We start from the raw sequence: 10,777 nt of genomic DNA on the forward strand, positions 1-10,777 counted from the left end.
AAAAAGTCCAAACAAACTGTTGACAAACTTAATGTCAACCTCTAGTGGTGAAAAGCGGAACTGCATCAAATATTTAAAAGTGGCAAAACAAAGGATTCACAGATAAAGATATAATTTAAGTACTTTTAAGAAATATTTATGAATGTAATAAATGAAAACATTTTTTAAATATTTAAGTATATTTGTTGTTAATAAGTAACTTAATGTGATGGTTAAAACAATAAAAAGAATAGTTGTTTTTTTAGGTCTGAAAAGAATGGAAATAATGACTCCGTGAGTGACTTTCTGACATATTCCAACATCAATCAAAAAAAGAAATAAACTTTTTTTGTTTGTTTTTTTGTGTGTGAATGGCAACAAGTGCCATAACTGTAAAAAATATATATATTTTTAGTGATACTGTGCAAAAGCCCTGGCAAACATTTCAAAAGTATCAAAGATTGTGAGTGAGCAATATGTAAGAGAGGCTTGATTTTGCGGGGGTCTGAAATCAGAGATGTTTTATGCTATGTATTGTAGAATAGAATAGAATAGAATAGAATAGAATAGAATAGAATAGAATAGAATAGAATAGAAGCTTATTTATGTCACAAAGGTGTCGATGAAGTTGAAGAGTAGAATAAATGTGTTGAAGATGATCATTTTAGATGTGGCCCTTGGAATTTTCAAAGAACTAATTAATAATCCCATTTATTTATTGTTAACTTGTCTCTGTGAATGATTTTCATATATTAAAAAACTGCCACTTTTATGTGACTTAATCAGAATACCTAAAATTTCATCTATCACTCTGAACTAAAACCCATAAAAAGATTTTTTCATTTATTGCTTTTTTCAAAGTCGTAGAAATTAGAAAAAAAAACAGATTTTCAAAGTGTAAACACAAAAACAAAATATTTTCTTTTCACTTAGTCTTTTAGCAGATGCAAAAAATTTTACCACAAAATGTATATGTAATACATTTCTGTTTTCGCACAATTTAGTTGCTCTTTTATAAATTCACATAAAGGGGCATTTTCGCGTTATTCACATGTGATTGTTAACAATTCCTCTCGTTTTGGCGGTCATTTTGCGACCTCTGACATCACAAACCGACTGGACAAAGAGAAGGAGAGCTCCGTATTCTTTTAATAGACAAGCATTCATCGATAAACATAATGTTTAACTGATATTTTAAAGAGATTTAACTTAAAACTCGTGGTATTTTCTTGTGTGTCTCTGTGTTTACAGAGACCAATAACAGTGTTCTCCATAAACGCTCTGTGTGCGTGATTTGAAAATCCGGACGTACGTGCGACAGGAAGTCGTCATGACGCATTTACGGCACGTAGTTCCTATGCGGAAGTGGTCGTCATCGTAGAAGCTATGAGTTGGAGGCTGTGAAATATGAGAAAACAAGCGTAGCTTTAGGACTAATAGCCTATTCTTCCACGGTCTGAATGGGAAAAGGCGGTTTCCGTTAAGAGTGAGTTCGTCTTAGAGAATTTTGAATTGGCTCGCTGCTTTTTATTTATTTTATTTTTGAGCATTTAGCAGTTAATTCATTGCATGGGTCGTGAGCCCGGTTGGCAGTTGACGGAGAAACCCACCTCTGACTGCTGCTCATGAAATGTAATATTGCACAAAAATGTGACTAAAATAGAACGCTTACGACAGTCGACTGCTTTTTAAACGTACTAATACGCTTTTTTGGCTATTAACCACGTGAACATACTTTAATGACGTAATTTCTGATCGTTTGGAAGGCAGAAAATGTCGTGGATAAGGGAAGGTGAATTAAATCTGCTTGAAAAGATTGCTTCCAATGTCCTAAAGGTAAGGCTGCTGTCTTCTGATGCCTTTTTGGGTTTAAACTTTGAGGTATTATTGCTTCATGTATGAAATTATTTTTGTAATCCTCTATATTCATACAAAAACATAACATACCTATAAATTATTTTTTCTTTAAGTTTTAACTATTATTTTCTGACCAAGTTGGCTCCAAAGTGAATTTAAAAGTGGAAGTTAAACATGTTGTTTCATATGCAAACTGCCACACAATAACACCATTGTATCATTCATAAATCTGAGATTTAACTTGACCATCTTACATAGCTTTAGTGTGTACGTCATTCCATCAGGATAAATTCATTTGTTAAGCTAATTAGTTGCTGTGTTTTTAACAGATTGAACAACAAGAAAAAAGTCTTCCTGTGTTCAGTTAACATAATCTTTTTGTTTCTGCAAAATCTGCAGAATTTGAGACACAAAAACTTTGCCGACTCCTACACTCAATGTGATATTTCACATTTTATCCCAACCAAACTTGATAGCATTTTTGCATCTTATAGGATTTAATACAAACTTATGTGACTTTGACAATGCTGTCATCCAGTTGCTGATTGAAATTATTTTTCTTTGTTCAGGCAGGACCCATGCCTAAACATGTGGCCTTTATCATGGATGGAAATCGCCGCTTTGCACGTAAGAAAAACATGGAGCGCCAGGAAGGACACATGCAGGGTTTTAACAAGCTGGCAGAGGTTTGTTTTTTAATTCATCACGTGGCTAAATCTTACATGTCTTGTAATTTCAAACTATTTAAATCCTTTTTTCTTTGACATCAGACACTGCGTTGGTGCAAGCAGCTGAATATCCCCGAGGTGACGGTCTATGCTTTCAGCATTGAGAACTTCAAGCGCTCTAAAGAAGAGGTGGATGGACTGCTGGACTTGGCCAGACAGAAATTTGAGAGGTTGCTGGACGAACGGTGAGTTTTTATGCACAGATTTCCACTTTGTGACTTTGATTCATCATGTGATTCAGAGCTTCCTCCCAGCTCAGCTTAAGAGGAAGCAGATTTGTTTCAGTACAGCTCCACAGTCAAAGTTAATGCGTGTCATTTCAAGGGTGAAAATTTGAATATTCTTGGTTTTCAACAAGTTGCTCTTTGTTGTTGGAAAAATGTTTTTAAGAGAGGTGATTTTGGGAGGCTGTTTTGCTTCCACTCTCCTCAAAAAGTGAGTATGAGACTGCAATAATGTTGAATTTGATTTAGTTGAGGTGAATGATTCAGAATGGAGCAGAGAAGGGAGCTTATTGCTTGCTGTAGTAGCTTCTACGTCACACATACAAGCTTTTCCAACTGCATCTGCTCTTTATTTGAATAAAGAAATACTCATAAATGTAATTTTAAGTTTAATTTTCTTTATTTATGCCCTCCTCCATGAGAAAAATACCACAAGAAGATTTTAAAAACACAATTTTCATTGGAGTAGGTCTTTAATTTTATAGTGTAAATCAGTGGTCCCGAAAAACGAATTGAACACTTAGAATTTCTATTTCAGCATTCGATTCCCCGGATGTGCAATGAGCCTCATCCAATGTGGGTCCTTCAAGACCCTTTATGCTACTGGCTATTAGTTATGGTCTCCTTGTGCCGGTCTTCAGCCTGGATAAAATACAGGGCTGTGTCAGAAAGGCAATCCAGCATAAAAATCTCTGCCAAATACTGCCTTTGCTAATCAATGAAACCATGATTCGCTGTGGCGACCTCTGAGGGGATCAGCCGAAGTTTCTATTTCTCAACATAAAGATTAAAGTCTGGAATGTCTGTTTTAGTTGGGCTTTAGGTTTCGCCAAGTGGGTCAAAGTTTTTGTTCCAACTGTAAAGTTGGGAAAGTTTGCCAATTGCAACTCCACAAACATCTTTTACACCAGGAGTGTCACATTCCAGGCCTCGAGGGCCAGTGTCCTACATGTTTTCAAACCAACCTGCCATTGAAGCTCCTTATTGGCCAAACACACCTGATCCAGGTAATCGGCAGCAGATAAGACAAGGATTTCTGGAAAGCTTCGAGGCCTGGAGATGGAAATCCCTGTTTTACAGTTTGTCTAGGGAACTTTTCTTTCCTCATAAACAGAGGATTCCTCTTCATTGTTTGCCTTGACGGCAATATTTTCTGTCACTGGTACAATTTATGTGGATGTCTTCTGTGGTAAATCGAAAAGAATGCATAATGGAAGGCACTTTTTTTTCTTTTTTTTTTTCGATGAACCCCCGTTTTTTTCAAAACCAGCCTTTTGAAACCAGGCTTTTGAGAAACCACGTTTTCACATGACACCTGACCACAGAATGTTGCAAGAATTTATATGACAGAAAAATTCAGACACATTATTCCGCTTCTTTTTTTTAAGATCATTCTGTCCTTTAAATGGTTTTCTGTTTTGTCTTAAAGGGAGAATCTGGAGAAACATGGCGTCTGTATCCGGGTGCTGGGTGACTTGAACATGCTGCCACTTGATCTTCAGCAGCTTATTGCCAAAGCTGTTTTAACGACTAGAACTAATAACAAGTATGTCATTGTATTCATGCTTTTATTTTGTAAACTCTCTGATTAGTGGAAAAACCTGATCTCATTTTATAATGACTTCTTTATTTCTAGATGCTTTCTCAACGTGTGCTTTGCCTACACGTCGAGATATGAAATCACCAACGCCGTCAGGGAAATGGCCTGGGGGGTGGAGCAGGGCCTGATCAAGGCAAGGTGAGCAGTTCACAGACACTTGTGGGTTAATCTCATCAATACTCTGGTGTTGAACGGCATTTAGACAGATAATCTGGAGACATTGACAAGCCGCTCATGTTTCTGTCGTGCTCAGCGATGTTTCCGAGGCGTTGCTCAGCGAGTGCCTGTACAGCAATAACTCTCCTAATCCTGATCTCCTGATCCGGACCTCAGGAGAGGTGCGCCTCAGTGACTTCCTCCTGTGGCAGGTATGAAGACGTCTCTGATCATTTGACACTTTGTATCCATTTTTGTGACGGTTTTTGAATGAAAGATTAAGCAAATTTAATGGTGGCTAAAGGGGAAAACAGCAGCAATTGTTTGTTTTTTCTCCAGAATTGGGAGTGCCTGTGATCCTATCAGTTAGACTTGTATTTCGGGTTAGGTTTTTCAGTGATTTTATGATCTACTAATTAAGAAAAAGAAAATCTACAAGTTATAAACTAATTTAAGCTTCTTGTAGATGACAAAAAATAAATAAATGAATCTGTGTCTCCGTCCAGTTCTGTCTTTTTTTTACTGTAGTAACTATCAAAACTAAGTATTCTACATCAGCAGACATAAATGACTTCCCTCTTTTTTGTTAAAAAGGCTGCTGTTAATTACAGGCATATTTTAAAGTTTTTTTTTTGTTGTTTTTTTTTTAATTAAGCAAATTTTAGTCAGGCATCCAAACCTTTTTGGAGAATTGTTAGTCATCAGATGTGGTCCTTCCACAGACGTCCCACTCCTGTCTGGTGTTCCAGTCGGTTCTGTGGCCCGAGTACTCCTTCTGGAACCTGTGTGAAGCCATTCTGCAGTATCAGTTAAACCACAAATCCATCCAGGTTAGTCCTGCCTTCACTTTTTGGGGGGGTTCACTGTGTCTTTAACGAGATAAACTTAAACTATTTACCCTTTTAATTAAAAGGGGAAAAAAAAGTTTAGGTTCCAGTTTGTGTTTTAAATGTTTCTGAGAATTTTTCTAATCTTTATGTGCACATATATTCAAAGTACACCAGTAAAAAAAAAATACATTTTTATTTTTATTATGCCTGTTTTCCTCAGCAGGATCTGCATAGGCTTAGAGTGGAAAAGGTAGTTACTGTCGCTTTCATATAGAAGCAGAAAACGGAAAACTTATTTTTTTTTTTTTTACAATTTTCCCGTAATGAGATCCACTATCTCGTTATCACAACAAAACAAATTTTGTTTGCTCGTGACAGTGAGAAAATGGAGAATATACTGTAGTGTCTTTTCTTTTTTTCCCGCACTAAGACGCCAAGACTTTCCCGGCTTTAGGTCTGTTTATTTTGTGGTTAACAACAAACACAGTAGAAGAAAACACTGCACAAAAGTTGTTTTTTTAGCCTATTTTTAAAATGTATTATAGTGGATCTACGCTCCTCACACGTCTTAATTCCGTCCCATGCACACTTTCTCTTAAACTTCCGACAACAGGCTGAATGACAGAGCCAGGGCCGGCTAGCGTCTCTGCGTGGTGCATTCACTGAGCTCCGGACATTAACGAACCCAAACAGCTCAACTCGGTCTGCTACAATATAATTTTTTTTCATTTTTGTAAAACCCAAAGCAAAACAAAATAGTTTGTCAGAGAAAATGTCAAATACAATGAAATTATTCAATTATAAATTGATACGTTCTTCTGGTGTTTGACAGGCAGTGACGCTCATTGGTCCAGGATTCTTTTGGTTCTTTATCTAAAATTTCCAACAACAGGCTGAATGACAGAACCAGGGCCGCCAAACATTTCTGCCTGGAGTGTTCACTGAGCTCCGGACATCCAGAGCAAAACAAAGCCGTTTATCAGAGAAAATGTCGAACACCAGAACAACTGATCCATATACAATTTATTGATTTAATCGTGTCAACATTTTTTTCTAAATGCAAAATTAGCCTAAAAAACAGGGGGGGAAATCCTAAATTAGTCAAAATAGCTAGCATGTATCTTAAATATTAGCTAAATTCCAATTTAGACTAAAAAACTGGAAAAAAAACCTAAATTAGCCAAAATAGTTAGCATGCAGCTGAAATATTACCTAAACTCTTAAAACCTTAATAAAATGCCAAAATAGTCCAAAAAGCTAAGCTGAAAGTCAGATAAAATATTAGTTAAATGCCAAATTAGCCTTAAAAAAATCCTGAATTAGCCTAAATAGCTTCCATATAACTGAAATATTAGCTAACTCCAAACCTTAATAAATGTCAAAATAGTCCAAAATAGCTAACAGAAGGCCATTATAACTTTCAACTTTATTACACTCTGACTCCATATAATATAAAGTAATAACTAATTGACTATTAAATTAGTCGTCAACTATTTTAATAACCGATTAGTCGACTAATCGTGGCGGCCCTAGTGCTAGTAAATAGTAGCAGAAGAAGAAGAAGCCTCTCCCTGTATGTTTACTGTGAACACCATGGGCTATGAGACTCGCTTTTGTTTAAAAACATGTTTTTTGCAGATAAAAAAGAATAATTTCAAATATAATCTAGTTTGCCATCTCAATTTATGACCACAATTGACAATCCTATGTAACTTCACTGTATCAAATTAAATCTCTTTACAGTTTCTGCTTCATTCTCATTTGGCATCGGCTGACCTGATTTCTATTGACTGGAAATGACTACCCAAACAGAACATATTCTTAGCTCCTCTCTTGAACTGCAAAGCTTTTTGACTTTTCAAACCCTATTCAAGTCCACTGACACCTGTACAAAAGACCAGGTAAATACTCGTACAGTCACGCTTTGACTGCTTTGTAAAGCAGTTTGTGTTTTCTGTCTCCCAAACCTGGAAGACCTGCAGATTTTAAGAAAGTCCAGCCTCTGCCTTTGTCTCTCCTCATAGAAACTGGTTTTAGAGAATAGATTCAAGCGTCTCCCTCTGTGGGAGTGTCTACTCTAAAATAAGTAACTGCAGCTTCACACTACAATGAAAGAGTTCACACTTTCCAGTCATGTTTGTCCCTATATCTTTTGAGGAGTCATAATGAATCACTTCAAGTTCACATTTTAAAATGTATACTTTTTTATGTTTAATTTTAAACAATATTAGTTAAACATTAGAGACTAATTATTCTATTAATTTAGTAGCAAGAGCTCAAAGATGGAGATTCTAATTATATAAGACTGGAAGATTCATTTTAATGTGACGTATCGTGAATTTGTTGATGAGGGTTTTGAAATATCAAAGTAGAAATTTTCTACTTCTGAAATTTAGTGAATTTAAAGTCACGGAGTTCCTGTAAATGAAGGAATTTCATGTTTTTTAGTTATTAGGAGAGCTGAGTATCACTGCCAAAAATACCATTTAATTCAGTTCAGATTTATCCATCCATCCGTTTTCTTAACCGCTTCTTCCCTTTCGGGGTCACGGGGCGCCGGAGCCTATCCCGGCTACTGATGGGCGAAGGCGGGGTACACCCTGGACAGGTCGCCAGTCTGTCTCAGGGCCCCAATCACACACCCAGTCACTCACACAGTCACACCTAGGGGCAATTTAGAGTCACCAATTAACCTATGAAGCATGTTTTTGGACGGTGGGAGGAAGCCGGAGTCCCCGGTGAAAACCCACGCATGCACGGGGAGAACATGCAAACTCCACACAGGTCCCAGCCGGGATTCAAACTGGGGCCTTCTCGCTGTGAGGCAAGAGCGCTAACCACTGCGCCACCGCGCAGCCCAGTTCAGATTTAAAAGTTTTTAATTTTGATTTGATCCAAAAATCCTTTTTTATGTTTTTTTTTATTTGTTTTAAACATTTTATTAGTCATTTAAATGTTACAAAATTAAAAGATATTTACATTAAAACCTAAAAAAAAAATCTGAAATTGGAGAAATAATTTAGACATATGAGGAGTATTTTTTTTTTCTTACCGGGCTTAATCTCAGATGTTTGCTCCATTACAGAAAGCCAGAGACCTCCATCGAGAGGAACAAGCACTACAGCAGCTAGAGGCCGACCGCGCCTGTGTGGCAGACCTCCTGCAGCATCAGGGGAACGGGAAGCCAGCTGACGCCAAGAGAAGACAAGAAGCACTGCAGCGCTACTCTGTCTCTCGGGAAGCACGAGTCCAGGACTTCCTGCAAGCACTGAAGCAGAAGAGAAACAATTTCTTTTTCGACTTATACAGCGAAGCGGTCTCAGCCTAGGAAAGCTTGAATTAACTAATCATAGAGGAGGAAAGCTCTCCGGTCTTCTCTTCACAAAGGGCTTCTGTGGAGAATGGAGGAGCGACTGGCAGTGGTTTTCATTTTGATTTGTTTAAAAGCAGAGAGGACAAACGTTTACCCCTATGGGGCTGTAGAGTAACTGTGATATTTATGATTGTAGATTAACAAAGTCTAAAATGTAGGAATGTCTGGTCAAGATGTAGCTTTATAGATGTTTAAAGTGTCTGTCAAATGCATGCCATGGAGTTTGAACGGTTGGAATCTGTGATGTGTTTTGGAGAAGCTTCCCACATGGTGATACAGAGCGGTTTCATGTTTTTGCTGCTGCTGAAAGTGCTGTTTGTTTGTTTGTTTGAGTGTGATTTCTCCTTTTGTTTAAACACAGCTATATTTTGACCAGCTTTCTCAAGCAGAATAAAGCAACAACTGTATATGAGATTTAATGAAATATGTGATTTACTCTTTACTGATGAGACATTTAATGTTTTTATAAAAATTTATGAAAGCTGTTTGTTTGTTTCATTCTTATACTTCACTGTATAAACTCAAAAACATAATTTCCATCATTTTTCTGCTAAATAGGAAAAATATTTATTGGGGTTTTTAATGTTAAGTAAAAAAAACAAACATAAAATATGAATAATTTCAAAGAATAACTCCCTCGTTATTAAATTGCTGGTGGAATTTGTGTTTGGATGGCGTGCAGGTTCTTGATTGCATCATCTCCTGGAGCAGACTTAGACCTTGACAGAGCTCCTTGAAACAGTTATGTCCCAGAGGTTTTTTAATTGGATTCGGGTGTTAAGAACTTGGGGGCGGGTCTTAATCATCCAGGAAGTGCCGACTCATTCTGGAAACGTGGTGCAGGGCGGTGGACTAAACCAATAAGAAGACAAGGTCCTCATCTCCAATCTGATGATGGGTGGAAGGATATTCTTACCATGTGGAGATGGTCACAATTCTATCCAGGTCTGCATCAGCAGCACAAATATTTAAAATGTTACAAAGAAGTTTATATATATATATATATATATATATATATATATATATTGTCAGAATGATGATGCATCTTGATAAAGATAACTTCTTTTTTAGTAATCCTGTGCACCGATGTGATTAGATCTTATAATTTATCAAGTCATTCATCTAAAAACTTTGGAGAACTTGCTTAACATGACTTTTCAAATTAAAATGATAATGACAAATTAAAATCTTTAATTTGAGCCATTTTTTTAAATGTTTTTTTTTTTGTTTTGTTTTTGCAAGGATAAAATTATGTGAATGTCATGCACTCTAAGCAGATTTTAATTACAGCCCTCGTATATACTGGGTATTACTGTTATTTTCACATGATATCTAATAGAGCAAATTAGTGTTCATTTAATTCAATTATTTTTATTTTTAAATATATATTTATTTATTCGATTTTATATCAGGGCTGCACGGTGGTGCAGTGGTTAGCGCTCTTGCCTCACAGCGAGAAGGCCCCGGTTCAAATCCCGGCTGGGACCTTTCTGTGTGGAGTTTGCATGTTCTCCCCGTGCATGCGTGGGTTTTCACCAGGGACTCCGGCTTCCTCCCACCGTCCAAAAACATGTTTCATAGGTTAATTGGTGACTCTAAATTGCCCCTAGGTGTGAATGTGTGTGTGATTGAGGCCCTGTGACAGACTGGCGACCTGTCCAGGGTGAACCCCGCCTTCACCCGTCAGTAGCCGGGATAGGCTCCGGCACCCCCGTGACCCCGAAAGGGAAGAAGCGGTCAGGAAAATGAATGAATTTTATATCAAATAAAACTAACCAATACTATAATATAACAAAAGAATAGCAGAAAGTAAAGATAGCAGATGTACAACCAAAAAATATGTTTTTTTTAAATACACAAATAATCCAATTTCTAAAATTCTATAATCCAATGCTGTAATACTGAGTAGTATTTGCAATTTATAAATATTTTTTCCACTTAAAATCTAAAGCTTTTCAAATGTTTATAGGCCTATTGTAATATTCTTGAATGATCAGTGAAGCATTTTAACATATTGGTGGTATAACCAA

The 10,777-nt window shown here is 36.8% G+C and overlaps 1 protein-coding gene across 2 annotated transcripts; it reads left to right on the forward strand.

The window, feature by feature from the left end:
- The first annotated feature begins 1,300 nt into the window (after positions 1 to 1,300).
- On the forward strand, positions 1,301 to 9,232 carry dhdds (dehydrodolichyl diphosphate synthase). Of its 2 annotated transcripts, XM_024268379.1 has the most exons (9): positions 1,302 to 1,465; positions 1,746 to 1,815; positions 2,406 to 2,522; positions 2,607 to 2,749; positions 4,218 to 4,334; positions 4,425 to 4,526; positions 4,642 to 4,756; positions 5,267 to 5,374; positions 8,460 to 9,232. In XM_024268379.1, the coding sequence occupies exons 2-9, from the start codon at positions 1,753 to 1,755 to the stop codon at positions 8,700 to 8,702; spliced, it is 1,008 nt and encodes a 335-aa protein (XP_024124147.1). In that variant the 5' UTR covers positions 1,302 to 1,465; positions 1,746 to 1,752; the 3' UTR covers positions 8,703 to 9,232. The 2 variants fall into 2 exon arrangements, with proteins under 2 accessions (XP_024124146.1, XP_024124147.1); XM_024268378.2 differs by having other exon boundaries at positions 1,301 to 1,815.
- Positions 9,233 to 10,777: the final 1,545 nt, after the last annotated feature.

This window comes from Oryzias melastigma, linkage group LG16 (assembly GCF_002922805.2).
Source record: "Oryzias melastigma strain HK-1 linkage group LG16, ASM292280v2, whole genome shotgun sequence".
NCBI lineage: Eukaryota > Metazoa > Chordata > Actinopteri > Beloniformes > Adrianichthyidae > Oryzias > Oryzias melastigma.

Excerpts from the sequence above, each read along its gene's own strand:
- dhdds (XM_024268378.2), top strand. The coding sequence starts at position 1,753 with ATGTCGTGGATAAGGGAAGGTGAATTAAATCTGCTTGAAAAGATTGCT. Across the intron at positions 4,335-4,424 it reads ACGACTAGAACTAATAACAA|ATGCTTTCTCAACGTGTGCT; the intron begins GTATGTCATTGT and ends CTTTATTTCTAG. Across the intron at positions 5,375-8,459 it reads TAAACCACAAATCCATCCAG|AAAGCCAGAGACCTCCATCG; the intron begins GTTAGTCCTGCC and ends GCTCCATTACAG.